The following is a 16,067-nucleotide window of genomic DNA, read 5'->3' on the forward strand; positions in this document are numbered from 1 at the left end:
TATTCCATAAAATCAAGGTGCTGCAGAGGCAGAAGATCCAGAGAAAATAAATCAGAGCCAAAACCAAACCTGAACAAACAAATTAGGCTCTTTCAGAAGAAATTACAACCTGAGAGTTAATGACTAATAAACTACGACCAGCTGAGTGGAGAGAGCAGAAAGCAGCAGCCATGATCAGAGCTGAAGGAAAGGAGTTTAATGATAATAAAGTAATATTCTGTATGATCTCTGATATCTGAGAGAACCTTCCTGGAACAACGGGATCAGATCCCATCAGATGAAGCATCTGCAGCTGTTTCATTCAACATCTGGAGTTTCAGACCCTCAGCTGAGTGTCAGATAAGCACAAACATGATTTTCACTTCTATTTTTAACCAGAAATTAAAGCAGCAGCTCTTCTAATTAATGATTTAAAAACTACAAATAAACTGACTCAATAAAAGCTACTGCACTTTTCTACTGAATGTGACACTCAGTGAAGTAAATTAAATCTGATTTATTCCAGTTCTGGAATCATGAATGTGATAAAAATGTGGAATAAACAAAAGTCAAAAGAGGTCAGCTGTGTTGTACTCTGGTGTGACAGCAAAGCCAAACTTATGTTTCAGCTGCTGAAGCTGCAGGATCTGCTCAGAAATTCCACTTTTGCTGTAAATACAACTTTGTAGAAATGTCTTGAAGTTAATTCTGTTAACGGGATGTTGCAGCTGCTGTTGAACATCAAAGAGGTGAAAATATGTACAGTTCAGGCTCTTTTAAAGTTTCTTTTAGTTCTTTTCTTGGTATTTAAAACAAAAAGTCCCAAATGACTGAAGTTAAATATTAAATTAGAGCCGTTCTGATAAAGTTCTGCACTAAATGTTTCCTCCGGACGGTGAAGCGCATCTGTCGCATCGTTCATTCATCATCCATCAGTCAGACTGAGAGGGACAACAAAACCTCCAAAGGTCATGTTTGCCTGGCTAAAATTAACCTAATTACACAAATAATCTGAGATCCCCGATGAGGTTTGGCCAATCCATATGTCAATGTGGCCGGCAGATAAGAAGTGGGGAGCGGTGAAGGAGGCGTAAACGCAGCTGTAACACGGTACGCTGCGCAATATGATATCAAGCCTCTTCCGGTAATTACCGCACCGCAGCCCGGCCTGAAATGTGATCGTTGTCCGTCGGTGGTCACTCCCCACACCAGATGGGTAAAGGACAGGATCGGGTGGATGGATGGAGGCCTGTTGGGGCAGCAGAGGGTCTGCATGTTGTAAAAGGATGTGGAGACAGAAATGGTTTGTTTCTAAAAGGCAAGAAGAAGAACATCTGAGCTAAAAAATAAAAGGGGTGTGGAGACAGAAATGGTTTGTTTCTAAAAGGCAAGAAGAAGAACATCTGAGCTAAAAAATAAAAGGGGTGTGGAGACAGAAATGGTTTCTTTCTAAAAGGCAAGAAGAAGAATATCTGTGCTAAAAAATAAAAGGATGTGGAGACAGAAATGGTTTGTTTCTAAAAGGCAAGAAGAAGAATATCTGTGTGCTAAAAAATAAAAGGGGTGTGGAGACAGAAATGGTTTGTTTCTAAAAGGCAAGAAGAAGAATATCTGAGCTAAAAAATAAAAGGGGTGTGGAGACAAATGGTTTGTTTCTAAAAGGCAAGAAGAAGAATATCTGTGCTAAAAAATAAAAGGGGTGTGGAGACAGAAATGGTTTGTTTTTAAAAGGCAAGAAGAAGAATATCTGAGCTAAAAAATAAAAGGGGTGTGGAGACAGAAATGGTTTGTTTTTTAAAGGCAAGAAGAAGAATATATGAGCTAAAAAATAAAAGGGGTGTGGAGACAGAAATGGTTTGTTTTTAAAAGGCAAGAAGAAGAATATATGAGCTAAAAAATAAAAGGGGTGTGGAGACAGAAATGGTTTGTTTTTGAAAGGCAAGAAGAAGAATATCTGTGCTAAAAAATAAAAGGGGTGTGGAGACAGAAATGGTTTGTTTCTAAAAGGGAAGAAGAAGAATATCTGAGCTAAAAAATAAAAGGATGTGGAGACAGAAATGGTTTGTTTCTAAAAGGCAAGAAGAAGAATATCTGAGCTAAAAAATAAAAGGGGTGTGGAGACAGAAATGGTTTGTTTTTAAAAGGCAAGAAGAAGAATATATGAGCTAAAAAATAAAAGGGGTGTGGAGACAGAAATGGTTTGTTTTTGAAAGGCAAGAAGAAGAATATCTGTGCTAAAAAATAAAAGGGGTGTGGAGACAGAAATGGTTTGTTTCTAAAAGGGAAGAAGAAGAATATCTGAGCTAAAAAATAAAAGGATGTGGAGACAGAAATGGTTTGTTTCTAAAAGGCAAGAAGAAGAATATCTGAGCTAAAAAATAAAAGGGGTGTGGAGACAGAAATGGTTTGTTTTTAAAAGGCAAGAAGAAGAATATATGAGCTAAAAAATAAAAGGGGTGTGGAGACAGAAATGGTTTGTTTTTGAAAGGCAAGAAGAAGAATATCTGTGCTAAAAAATAAAAGGGGTGTGGAGACAGAAATGGTTTGTTTCTAAAAGGCAAGAAGAAGAATATCTGAGCTAAAAAATAAAAGGGGTGTGGAGACAGAAATGGTTTGTTTCTAAAAGGCAAGAAGAATATCTGTGTGCTAAAAAATAAAAGGGGTGTGGAGACAGAAATGGTTTGTTTTTAAAAGGCAAGAAGAAGAATATCTGAGCTAAAAAATAAAAGGTGTAGAGACAGAAATGGTTTGTTTTTAAAAGGCAAGAAGAAGAATATCTGAGCTAAAAAATAAAAGGGGTGTGGAGACAGAAATGGTTTGTTTCTAAAAGGCAAGAAGAAGAATATCTGAGCTAAAAAATAAAAGGGGTGTGGAGACAGAAATGGTTTGTTTCTAAAAGGCAAGAAGAATATCTGTGTGCTAAAAAATAAAAGGGGTGTGGAGACAGAAATGGTTTGTTTTTAAAAGGCAAGAAGAAGAATATCTGAGCTAAAAAATAAAAGGTGTAGAGACAGAAATGGTTTGTTTTTAAAAGGCAAGAAGAAGAATATCTGAGCTAAAAAATAAAAGGATGTGGAGACAGAAATGGTTGGTTTCTAAAAGGCAAGAAGAAGAATATCTGAGCTAAAAAATAAAAGAGGTGGAGACAGAAATGGTTTGTTTCTAATAGGCAAGAAGAAGAATATCTGAGCTAAAAAATAAAAGGGGTGTGGAGACAGAAATGGTTTGTTTTTTAAAGGCAAGAAGAAGAATATATGAGCTAAAAAATAAAAGGGGTGTGGAGACAGAAATGGTTTGTTTTTAAAAGGCAAGAAGAAGAATATCTGTGCTAAAAAATAAAAGGGGTGTGGAGACAGAAATGGTTTGTTTTTAAAAGGCAAGAAGAAGAATATATGAGCTAAATAATAAAAGGGGTGTGGAGACAGAAATGGTTTGTTTTTGAAAGGCAAGAAGAAGAATATCTGTGCTAAAAAATAAAAGGGGTGTGGAGACAGAAATGGTTTGTTTCTAAAAGGCAAGAAGAAGAATATCTGTGTGCTAAAAAATAAAAGGGGTGTGGAGACAGAAATGGTTTGTTTTTAAAAGGCAAGAAGAAGAATATCTGAGCTAAAAAATAAAAGGTGTAGAGACAGAAATGGTTTGTTTCTAAAAGGCAAGAAGAAGAATATCTGAGCTAAAAAATAAAAGAGGTGGAGACAGAAATGGTTTGTTTTTAAAAGGCAAGAAGAAGAATATCTGTGTGCTAAAAAATAAAAGAGGTGGAGACAGAAATGGTTTGTTTCTAAAAGGCAAGAAGAAGAATATCTGAGCTAAAAAATAAAAGGGGTGTGGAGACAGAAATGGTTTGTTTCTAAAAGGCAAGAAGAAGAATATCTGTGCTAAAATATACTGAAACCAAAGATGAGAAATGCAGCTGCTGTGTAACGTTCCTGTTCTGATGCAGCCGCTCTTCTTCTTTCCTTTTCAGGATGAGTGAGCGATACACGCAGGTCGGAAACCAAAGGGCTCTACTTCTCATGGTGCTTGTGGTCAGTGTTTGGGAGATGTCTGCACCGACAGAAGGAGCGACAGGTGAGTTTCTTTCTGTGTTAAAACATGTCAGGAAGGCTGGATCAAAGAGTGAAAAGAAAAGTGAATGAGACATGTTTCCAGTCACTGTTTGAAGGGAATGAACTGTGGTGGTGGGGAAGGCTCTAATTCAGCAGAAGAAGTAGATCAACATCAGATTTATTTGTTACCGAAGTTATAAAATAACTTTTCTCACGGGATGAGTCAAACTCTTCATCTGAGCTGAGATGGGGGGGGTTAACCCTGTCAGGAGAGGAGTAAAAATAGCCTTTTCCACATTGTTAGCCTTTCTTTGTTGGCCATCGTGTCACGTTTGAAAGTACAGAAGCAAATCGAGGGGAGGAGTCTAAGTAAGAGGGTCGTAAAAGAGGCGGAGCCAAATGATCCCGCCTTGTGTGAGGGACACCGGCTTGATGTTCGAGCTCACTGTGACACCGGCTGATCCACCTCCGTTTAGCATGTGTGAGTCATAAGTTAATTAAACTGAGGGTAGGGTTAGGGTTAGGGTTAGCTAACATAACCCACTTGGGTTAGGGTTAGGGTTAGCTAACTTAAACCCACTTGGGTTAGGGTTAGGGTTAGCTAACCTAACCCACTTGGGTTAGGGTTAGGGTTAGCTAACTTAAACCCACTTGGGTTAGGGTTAGGGTTAGCTAACTTAAACCCACTTGGGTTAGGGTTAGGGTTAGCTAACCTAACCCACTTGGGTTAGGGTTAGGGTTAGCTAACTTAAACCCACTTGGGTTAGGGTTAGCTAACTTAAACTCACTTGGGTTAGGGTTAGCTAACTTAAACCCACTTGGGTTAGGGTTAGGGTTAGCTAACCTAACCCACTTGGGTTAGGGTTAGCTAACTTAAACCCACTTGGGTTAGGGTTAGGGTTAGCTAACTTAAACCCACTTGGGTTAGGGTTAGGGTTAGCTAACCTAACCCACTTGGGTTAGGGTTAGGGTTAGCTAACTTAAACCCACTTGGGTTAGGGTTAGGGTTAGCTAACTTAAACCCACTTGGGTTAGGGTTAGGGTTAGCTAACCTAACCCACTTGCTGCATACATTCAAGGTGGCAAACAGGACAAACCTCTTCCCCAACATCCCACAACTGTGCTCCTCCTAAAGCGCAGTTTATACTTCTGTCATTTCGATGCTGTAGCCTGACGTGCGCCTCCAAAAATCTTAACTACGCATCACGTAGGGCCGTAAGGGCTGTGATTGGTCCGCTCAGAGCGTCATTTACAGCAGTTGCTTTTTCCGGTCTTAATGGCTGAACACGGCGAAGAAGCTCGTAAAATCGGCCCGTTGACATTCAAAAGTATCTAAAGTGTATTTGTTCATCCGGGTCCCTCAGTGGGACAACTTTAACACTTTATAACTTTATTTTTTATATTTTGTAACACTTTATAACCAGAGTTATAAATTCACCCGTTCAGCCTCGGCCGGTCACACAGACCCCCCCCACCTCCGCAAACGTCTTCTCTGTCGCCTGCGCTTCAACATTTGCAATTTAAGCCTTTGTTCTTCAGTATTGATGAGCTCCAGCTGCAAATACAGCTGCTCCACCTCAGTTGCCATCGGTTACTGTTGCTAACTGTGACCGGAAGATAAAGCAAGGATTCAGCAATAACCTGAAACCACACAAACACACAGCCACACCCCCTAGAGGCGTGGCGGTGAACTGCAGAGCAACGCGTTAAGAACTTCAGGTTGAACTTTGAATGCTCAATGAAGACGTTACAGAGAAGCATAAACTGACTAAAACGTGTGGCGTTTGTTTATGGCGGCAGACACGACGTATTATCGTAGATTATACGACTTTTAGTGGTCATGGGTGCAACTTTACGTAAAAACGATGCGCACATCTGTGACAGTTGTGTTGCAAAAGGAACGTTTTTTAGCCTTAAACATTGTTTTCTAGTCCCCCAGAATTAATCGTGTCTAAGCCCAAGTGTTTTAGTCAAGTTTGTCAAGATGTTACGAAGCATTGTCTCACGGTTGAAAGCGCTGACGTCATCGTTTTCTTTCCATTTGTAGGGTGCAATTAAGAGTCAAATGTGGGTATAAACAAACAACTTCAGTTTACTGACTCCAGTGACCCACAGAGATCAATTGTGGCAATTCAGGTACATTAGAAGAAGAGGCCAGGCCACATATTTCACCACGAGTGTCCGTCCGATGATGCACCGCCTCCTGCAATCATTGGGTGTCCATCTGTGAGCATTAGAGAATCTGCACATCTTTCTCTTCTTTGTCAGACAATTAGACGGGAGCACTTTGCTTTGATGTGAGCAGCTTCGACTGGCAGCAATCTCCACTCAAGGTGCTCATCATTTCAGCAGAAAGTGGATCTGAATAATCTTGCAAGCATTCAATTTCTGTCTGATAGCCACCGCACCGCCTAATTTCCCCCGAGTGTTATTTCTGTTGCTGTAAACCTGTTATAATTCAGGAGATGAAATTAACCCAGACCACCTCCAAAACTGAGCAAAAGGAGGAAGAAAACTGAGGCTGGTCTCTGAGAAGCAAGGCAGATTTAGGACATTTCATGTGGGACACGGCTTGATTTACAGCAGAAGCCTTCACTTCTTTCAGTGAGAGGTCAGCAATGATGCAGGTTTACATATGCAGATCAAACTGAGGGGGTATCTGTGGTCATTCTGCTCCTTCTTTACTCATCACAGAGGAACAGTAAGGAGGAGGATGTGCACTTTAGTTCTTGGGCCCATTGATTAGAAGTTTATCAAATCCAACCTGAACAGTTGAATAAATGGAACCTGTTGCAACTTTCCTCCTCAGAAAAAAGCAACATTTGTTAGCATCGTTATACAATCCATGATTAACCGAGACGGCGGTCACATGACATGGGCTCAGTGACCTTACTGCCCCCCCCTCAAATAAACACCAGTAAGACGAGTAAAGGGAGCCACTGTCAGAGTTTTTATGTGCTTCAGGAACATAATTTAAGCTCCACGTGTGTCAGGAATAGAGCAGAAGTATCATAACTGTCTTCAGTGTGAAACAGCTGTCGAGTCATTTCATGTTCAGATGGTTTTCGGACAGCAGCATCAGCGCATATTGATCAGTTCATCAGTCCACGTCACCTTCTGAGTGACTGAGGAGAGTTTTGTTTCAGCTCTTTGCTTTTAAGACCAATGACAGCCTGTAAATTTTTGACTGTCAGCTTTAGGATAAATAGGACATTTATTTATTCACCCTTTAACTTCTGCACTTTCTGAGAAACGCAAGCGAAGGAAAAATCTTTGTTTACTCCTTTTAATTTCCTTTGAGCAATAATAATCAGAATGATGGGGCGATGCTTCATGGTAAAAAAGTACATCATAAAACCTCTTTGAGCATTACTGAACTAAGTCTTAGAGATGGTTTAGGTTGACTTCCACTAATGTCTGATAAATCAGAGAAAAATATTAAAGCAACATGTTGAACACAACCTCCTGCAGCTTTGCTTTCACCGTGAGGATTTAAAGTGAGACTCAGTTTAAATGTATGGCTTTGATAGGGTTTGTCATGTGGCGCGAACGCTTTTAAAACCAAAGTATTTTAGTAGCAGGAACCCTGAACAGACAGGATGGTGAAGATGAGGAAACCAAAGGAAACCAGGGAGTATTTAAACTGAGGAGCTGATGACTAACCCAGGGCAGCTGGTGCTGATGGCTGACAGGACCCAGGTGTTCAGGGAGGAACCAGAACGAGAGAATTCAAAGATCTAATGAAGCTATGCAACCCAAACATGATCTTAACGAAACCCAAAGCAGAAATAATGGAAGTCAGAATGATAAAGTAGAACCAAACAGAAGAAAACCCACAGACCATAACATGTTTAGTCATAACATGCGAGTGCTTTGTAGGAGAAATGAAGTCAATGAATGCATAATCATCAGCCTCTTTATTAAAAAACAACCATGGTTGCATCTTACCCTGAGCGTTATATTCCAGTCTCTGGTTGCTAAAAAGTTTAAATCCTGACCTTCAAACTGTGTTGATCCCTGCAGAGACATCACAGCCTTGGATGTCAGAGTCCACAATGAAAAACCACTTAGCAGGAATCAAAGCGCACAGGCTGTGGGGGGGGGAGTCGAACCTGAGAGGAATGAAATATGTTCTTCAGTGTTTTCAGATGTTAGCGTCATGTTCAGGTCGCTGTATATCACTGGAGATGCGTTCCATACTGTTACAGTGACTTATATTCTGTGTTTCATGCACCAAAGGTTGCTGCTGGCTCTGCACCTTCCACTTTCTGCAGCTTGTAATAAAAATGACTTATACAGCATGTAGCATCAGAATAATCTGGCCAAGAGAGGAAAACACTGTTTGGACCCCTGAAAGAGCAGTAACTTACCGTCAGAGACAGATAACAATCAGTCTGTATTCACAGTTGAATTAAGGTTGGTTCCTGGAATCTGTTTTGGGATCGAGGCTGAAAGAATCGTTTGAGGGAAATTGTTCATCACTTTCACTCCACATTTCCCCATGTGTAAGCGGCTTTTTGTGGCTGCTCACAATGCCACAAATAAAGCAAAGTGATGATTGCATTAACATTCACAACAGCTTCATGACTGGATGCATCATTTGCAGCTTCCTCTTCGTCTCCAGAGACCAACGTGTAAAAGCTTCTCAAGCAAAGTAATTTCAGCAGAGAGAAAAGGGCCATCGCTCCTCAGTGAAAGCACCTTTGGTTCAAAGGATCCACGAAGAGGAACAAATGCTTGTAAAATCACATCAGACCAATGTGAAATCCTGATATGCTGTCTCTGTGGTCATGTGGTGTGGATACTGTTGCTGTTTAAGCTCAGACCTCATCTTCTCCAATCAACCACCACATTAAGGTGGCAGGAGGGGAATAAGTCACCCGGTTCTTCTCACTCAAAGCTTTGGTTGAGGCATCAAAATGACTGGACTTGGGTTAAGAAATGGTCAAAGTTTGTCATAAAATTGTCCCAGTTTAGTTTTTTTCTGTCACAGTTTATGTTTTAATAGTCTTGTTTTCAGTTTCTCATGTTTTCAGGTTATGTTCTTGTCACGTTTCTCCCCACGTTAGTCTCACTCCTTTCACCTGTTTTATTGTCATCAGCTGCACATCATCACTAATCACAGCATTTAGTTTCCTGGTTTCCTTTAATTCAGAATCCTCACCTACCCTTCATGCCACAGATCCAGAAAGATAAGTCTGGTTTCCTGCCTCATGGTCACAGTTAATCATAGTCTTGTTTTGTTTTTCATAGTCTTGGTTTTTGTTAACGTTTGGTATTTTGGATATCCGGCCCTGCCGCGCTTTCTGTTTTTGCTCCCTGAAAGTCTGAAAGATCTGGGTCCTACCTTCCACCGTTCGTGACAAAAATACAAGATTTCAAAACCTGCAGATTGACATAGGGCTGAACATCAAAAAAACATTTAGATTATTATGAAAGATTTCCAGCAAAAAATGTTTGGAGTAAAATCTAAAGACTGAAAAATGAATTATTTTAAGCTGCAGCTGGGGTTCACCTTACCTCATGATTCCTTTTCCATCCTTCTGCTATTTGTAGGAACCTTTTAAAATGTTGCAAAAAACAAACAAAAGAACATGAGAATTAGTCATAAATCCCATAAACTGCTTGGAGGAATTAAACTTGGCTGTGTAGTTTGGGAAGGTACATGCTGGGTTTCAGTGCTAAAACCAACAGAATAAAAGAAGTAGCGTCGCTAACTAACGCTTAAAAACCCTGAAGAGGACATAAAACTTATAAAAAAGTTCTTCCTCAACCTTTTCTGTGTAGTAATTCAAACTGTGTAATGAAGCATTATGGGAAACTCGACCTGTGCTGCTTATGCAATGCGAAGCGTAGGCTACTGAACGTGCTAAATGTAGCATATGGACTATGATGATGCTTCACATTTAAAACAGTAATTGTTTTCCAAAATAAATTAAATTGAGAAGCTTGTAAGTTGGTGAAATGAGGGGCCAAATATGATAAGTGAAAGAAAAATGCAGTCAGAGGGCTCTTTACTTTGGTGAAGCAGAGGGTTTCCTGAGGGGGCAAGCTAACACTAACGCTAAAGCTAACGCAAACACTAACGCTAACAGTAAAGCTAACGCTAAAGCTAACGCAAACACTAAAGCTAACGCTAACAGTAAAGCTAACGCTAAAGCTAACGCAAACACTAAAGCTAACGCTAACAGTAAAGCTAACAGTAAAGCTAACGCTAACAGTAAAGCTAACGCTAACACTAAAGCTAACGCTAACACTAAAGCTAAAGTTAAAAACTACTCAGAACAGGAAGGAAGAGGAAGTTTTCCCATATAAAGGAAGTCAAATCTCAAAAATTTCACGAGAGACATGATGTAAAAATTCCCAGGCTAGCGTTCAGTCAAACTACAATAAAATAACAAACTAAAGCAATAATGTCAAAGTAATTTTTATCAGAATCTGTCCAACAGAGCCTCCTTCATGTTCTTTTGGCTTACAGCTTGTCCCCTGGGTGGTGGTTGTAGTTACTGGACCTCCTCAGAGCACTGAGGGTAAACCTGCTGTTACTGGCAAAGGGAAAGGATTTAATTGGCTTGTTTTAATGCATCCATATGATTATTTACTCTACTTCCACTTCCTTGACTACAACTAAACAATATGTTGCATCTTGGACATTTTTATAGCAGTACAGCCGGAAATTAACTCAAATTCTGAAAGCATAGAGGAGAAGAGATGTTTGCAGGCTAATTTTCCTGCTACTCAACACAAAGAGGTGCTTATCAAAATAAATGGTACAAATGGAGGAAAAGATAACAGCAGCTGAGAATGACTGGATAAAGCAAAAGACATTAGCCTCTCAGGTTGAATAATGCCCTGAGGTTTGATATTAGGATTGTATTGAAACGAAAGGTTTGATGCCATTAATGTTGAAAGTTCCTGCGCATTCATTACTTTGTATTAAACTGACCCGCCCATAAGACTGTGAGAGATATGAGATTTAGAGTTTTTTCAGCCTGCCTCAAGGCTTCAACACTCCAAATGTGAGAAATACTGTTTCATGTGACCAGTATTTTTAGTAGTTTGTGCTGTGAATCTCTGGATTATGTTGCTGTGTTGTCAGTAGATCTTTCAGAGGAAGCGCTGACTTTGCACTAAATTACCATATTTTGGGTGTTTTAATGGGAGTAATGTCCTTCACTGCCTCTTACAGCTCTGCTGAGACATAATAATAATACTTGGTCTTTTTATTATTCTCCTAGATTTGACCATATTCTGATCTCAGATGATTACTAAATTGACCTGTAAGATTGGGAGATTTTTAAAGTTACCAAACAATCAGAATTTCCATAATAAGACGGATTATAATAAAAGCATTTAATCATACGTGTTTCTTTTCTCTAACCCACAACAACATTGTCCCAATGTCTTCTTTTCCAGGAAGGAACAAATCAGCTTTTGCTTTTAACACATTTTAAATGATCTACTTTAAACTCCAGTTTAGTAGATTTTCTTACATTAGCTGTCCAACATTTTGGGATATTTGAAAAGAGGTAAAAACAACATAATAGAATAGAAACAATTAAATAGTCATCCTAAATCCTCATTTAAGTGACATGTAATTAACTGAGTCTGAATCTGTGCCTCCCTGGATATGCCAGATAGCCTTGAAAATCCTTCAAATCGGGTTTAGCTCAGCTGGCAGACAGAGACTGCAGACAGAGACTGCAGACAGAGCGCTAACAGTAAAGGAGGAGGATCACAGAGCTGGTTAACAACAGATGGTGGAATCCTGGACCTGGCTGCAGGAACAGCTCTAACAGCTCTCTGCTCAGCTTTAAGACTATCCGGGCAGACAGAGACTGCAGACAGAGCGCTAACAGTAAAGGAGGAGGATCACAGAGCTGGTTAACAACAGATGGTGGAATCCTGGACCTGGCTGCAGGAACAACTCTAACAGCTCTCTGCTCAGCTTTAAGACTATCCGGGCAGACAGAGACTGCAGACAGAGCGCTAACAGTAAAGGAGGAGGATCACAGAGCTGGTTAACAACAGATGGTGGAATCCTGGACCTGGCTGCAGGAACAACTCTAACAGCTCTCTGCTCAGCTTTAAGACTATCCGGGCAGACAGAGACTGCAGACAGAGCGCTAACAGTAAAGGAGGAGGATCACAGAGCTGGTTAACAACAGATGGTGGAATCCTGGACCTGGCTGCAGGAACAGCTCTAACAGCTCTCTGCTCAGCTTTAAGACTATCCGGGCAGACAGAGACTGCAGACAGAGCGCTAACAGTAAAGGAGGAGGATCACAGAGCTGGTTAACAACAGATGGTGGAATCCTGGACCTGGCTGCAGGAACAACTCTAACAGCTCTCTGCTCAGCTTTAAGACTATCCGGGCAGACAGAGACTGCAGACAGAGCGCTAACAGTAAAGGAGGAGGATCACAGAGCTGGTTAGCAACAGATGGTGGAATCCTGGACCTGGCTGCAGGAACAGCTCTCTGCTCAGCTTTAAGACTATCCGGGCAGACAGAGACTGCAGACAGAGCGCTAACAGTAAAGGAGGAGGATCACAGAGCTGGTTAACAACAGATGGTGGAATCCTGGAGCGTCTCTGCAGCCCAGATGTTGAGCTGCTGGCTGTGAGTTTCTGTCCATGTTGTCTGCTGAGAGTTCACCTGAGTTACCTGCTGACGCTGTGTGTGACATCATCAGCTGAGCTGTTGCTAAGCAACAGAAACAACAGCCCAACCCACTGATGGAGACCTCTGAAGATTTCTTCCACACCTTTATCACAGGAGCATATCTTTAAGAAATAATAATGAAATATTATTGAGCTGCAACACAAACACAATCATTTCTGTGTTTCCTGTTTTCTTTGACCTGGATGTTTGTTTATATATAATTTCCCCTTTTGGTTAATTTTCTTCTTCAAAACTATTTTTAATGCTTGAACACTCTCGTTTTTGTCTTTATGGGGGAGACTTTTGACAGCTGAGATGCAAACAGGAAAGAGAAGGTCACGTTATTTAAGTTTCCTGACATCATGTTTGTCCTTTATAACTCTTATATATAATAAATAACTTTATAGAGCGACAGCATCCAGGGCCTGAGGACTCCTCTGCACCACAGCAGGTATAAAGTCGCACTGTTGGGTTGCAGAACAGGCTGATTCCTCAGTGAAACGCTCTCTTCTGTATCTGGTGGCGGGGGAATCTGGGCAGGCGTCCAAGTAGAACTCCAAATCTAGTCCAAAACACCACAGCGTCTCAGCGTGAAGCAGAAGTTCTCTTACAAACATCTGAAGCAGCTGCAGTGCTTGTCTGTCACATCTTTCCCTGTTTGGCAAGCTTCCCCCTAATTTCTGTTGTCTAACTGTATCATCTTTGATGTGTGAAGAGGGACAGGGAGCAGACACACAATCAAACGTTGCAATAGATTGCACAATCAAAGCAGAATTTCCTTTTCCTGTCTGTTTGTTTACTTTTTGTATTTGTCTGCCTGCTGCTGACTTGTATAAAAGCATCTGTTAAATATTTCATGTGATCTGATCAAACAGATCAGGAAAACATACTGAAAGAATTATGGGGTGCACAGTCGATTTTAGAATAAGACCTTTTGAGCTCCTCCGGTGAATAAAGGACAAACCAGAAGGGGTCGAGATCATAAGTTTCTGCTGAAGAGCTTTAGTTTGAGTTCATTTGCAGCTGATTTCATCAAACTGTTGCTGTCCACCATCATAATATATATAATATATATAATATATATAAAAACAACATTAACTTTAGCTTTAGGACGGTTTCATGCCATCAGATTTACTGTTTACCACAGCAGCAGGAAGACACCTCATGAAAATGTCACAAGCAATTAAAAGAGGTTGGAGCAGCTCAGGCTCTAAATAATTCAGACAATGGAGCGTGAGCTGGTAATTGGCTCCAAATACTGCAGCGATGCATTTTCCTCTTCACATGCCTTCAGTTTTTTATTTCTTCAGCCTTCAGCTTGTTGGCAGAAAGTATCATTTATAAAGTGTGTTGTTATTTTTAAGATCGAATAAAATGATGACCTTAATTAGGCCGATGATGTCAGAGATTGATCTTATATAGTCATGAAAAGAAAGTACATCCTCTTTCAATTCCAGCTTTATGTAGTCAGACATCATGATAATCATCAGTCAGTGTGAGCAGCTCTATAAAAGCAGGAGTTCTGTCAGTTTAACACGATGCCAAGGAGGAAAGACACCAGCAATGATCTCAGAGAAGCAGCTGCTGCTGCCCATCAGTCTGGGAAGGGTTATAAGGCCATTTCCAGACTATCTGGAGTCCATCATTCTACAGAGAGAAAGATTATTCACAAGTGGAAAACATTCAGGACAGCTGTCAATCTTCCCAGGAGTGGACGTCCCAGCAAGGTCACCCCAAGGTGAAGAAGCCCAGAGCTACATCTCAGACTCTACAGGCCTCAGTTAGCATGTTAAAGGTTAAAGGTCACCCCAAGGTGAAAAAGCCCAGAGCTACATCTCAGACTCTACAGGCCTCAGTTAGCATGCTAAAGGTTAAAGGTCACCCCAAGGTGAAAAAGCCCAGAGCTACATCTCAGACTCTACAGGCCTCAGTTAGCATGTTAAAGGTTAAAGGTCACCCCAAGGTGAAGAAGCCCAGAGCTACATCTCAGACTCTCCAGGCCTCAGTTAGCATGTTAAAGGTTAAAGGTCACCCCAAGGTGAAGAAGCCCAGAGCTACATCTCAGACTCTACAGGCCTCAGTTAGCATGCTAAAGGTTAAAGGTCACCCCAAGGTGAAAAAGCCCAGAGCTACATCTCAGATTCTACAGGCCTCATTTAGCATGCTAAAGGTTAAAGGTCACCCCAAGGTGAAAAAGCCCAGAGCTACATCTCAGACTCTCCAGGCCTCAGTTAGCATGCTAAAGGTTAAAGGTCACCCCAAGGTGAAAAAGCCCAGAGCTACATCTCAGACTCTACAGGCCTCAGTTAGCATGTTAAAGGTTAAAGGTCACCCCAAGGTGAAGAAGCCCAGAGCTACATCTCAGACTCTACAGGCCTCAGTTAGCATGCTAAAGGTTAAAGGTCACCCCAAGGTGAAAAAGCCCAGAGCTACATCTCAGACTCTACAGGCCTCAGTTAGCATGTTAAAGGTTAAAGGTCACCCCAAGGTGAAAAAGCCCAGAGCTACATCTCAGACTCTACAGGCCTCAGTTAGCATGTTAAAGGTTAAAGGTCACCCCAAGGTGAAAAAGCCCAGAGCTACATCTCAGACTCTACAGGCCTCAGTTAGCATGTTAAAGGTTAAAGGTCACCCCAAGGTGAAGAAGCCCAGAGCTACATCTCAGACTCTACAGGCCTCAGTTAGCATGTTAAAGGTTAAAGGTCACCCCAAGGTGAAGAAGCCCAGAGCTACATCTCAGACTCTACAGGCCTCAGTTAGCATGCTAAAGGTTAAAGGTCACCCCAAGGTGAAAAAGCCCAGAGCTACATCTCAGACTCTACAGGCCTCAGTTAGCATGTTAAAGGTTAAAGGTCACCCCAAGGTGAAGAAGCCCAGAGCTACATCTCAGACTCTACAGGCCTCAGTTAGCATGCTAAAGGTTAAAGGTCACCCCAAGGTGAAAAAGCCCAGAGCTACATCTCAGACTCTACAGGCCTCAGTTAGCATGTTAAAGGTTAAAGGTCATGACAGCACAGTTAGAAAAAGACTGAACAAGGATGCTGCAAACCTCAATGAGCTGAAGCAGCGCTGGAGAGAAGAGTGGCCGAGATTCCTCCAGAACCAGGAGAGAGACTGATAACGTCCCACCTTAAGAGAGAATAAATCCTATGTTTGTTATTTAATTAGTTGACATTGCTTTTTATGGGTTCTTTGGGCGCCTTTTGGACCACAAATTTGTGATTGTCTGAAGTTTACAATGTTCAGAAGTTTTAGGAGCCTTTTCCACTAAGTGAAGGTATGACTAAAAATATGGATAATTAGGCTTTTTCTGCTTCTATTATGGCCATTTTTCTTTCTTTTAAAGCCCTCGGGCTCACATGTTCATATGTAAGAGA

At 41.1% G+C, this 16,067-nt stretch overlaps 1 protein-coding gene across 1 annotated transcript in view; it reads left to right on the forward strand.

The window, feature by feature from the left end:
• Window positions 1–16,067, forward strand: part of LOC140285351 (chemokine-like protein TAFA-2) — a 56,052-nt gene that overhangs the window by 25,961 nt on the left and 14,024 nt on the right. Inside the window, exon 2 of the mRNA XM_072379121.1 lies at window positions 3,947–4,050. Within this exon, the coding sequence (XP_072235222.1) occupies window positions 3,948–4,050 (103 nt within the window). The 5' untranslated portion in view covers window position 3,947. The remainder of the gene's footprint in view (window positions 1–3,946; window positions 4,051–16,067) is intronic.

The sequence above is a fragment of the Leuresthes tenuis genome, unplaced genomic scaffold (genome assembly GCF_036924035.1).
Source record: "Leuresthes tenuis unplaced genomic scaffold, fLeuTen1.0.hap1 SCAF_35, whole genome shotgun sequence".
In the NCBI taxonomy this organism is placed as follows: Eukaryota; Metazoa; Chordata; class Actinopteri; order Atheriniformes; family Atherinopsidae; genus Leuresthes; species Leuresthes tenuis.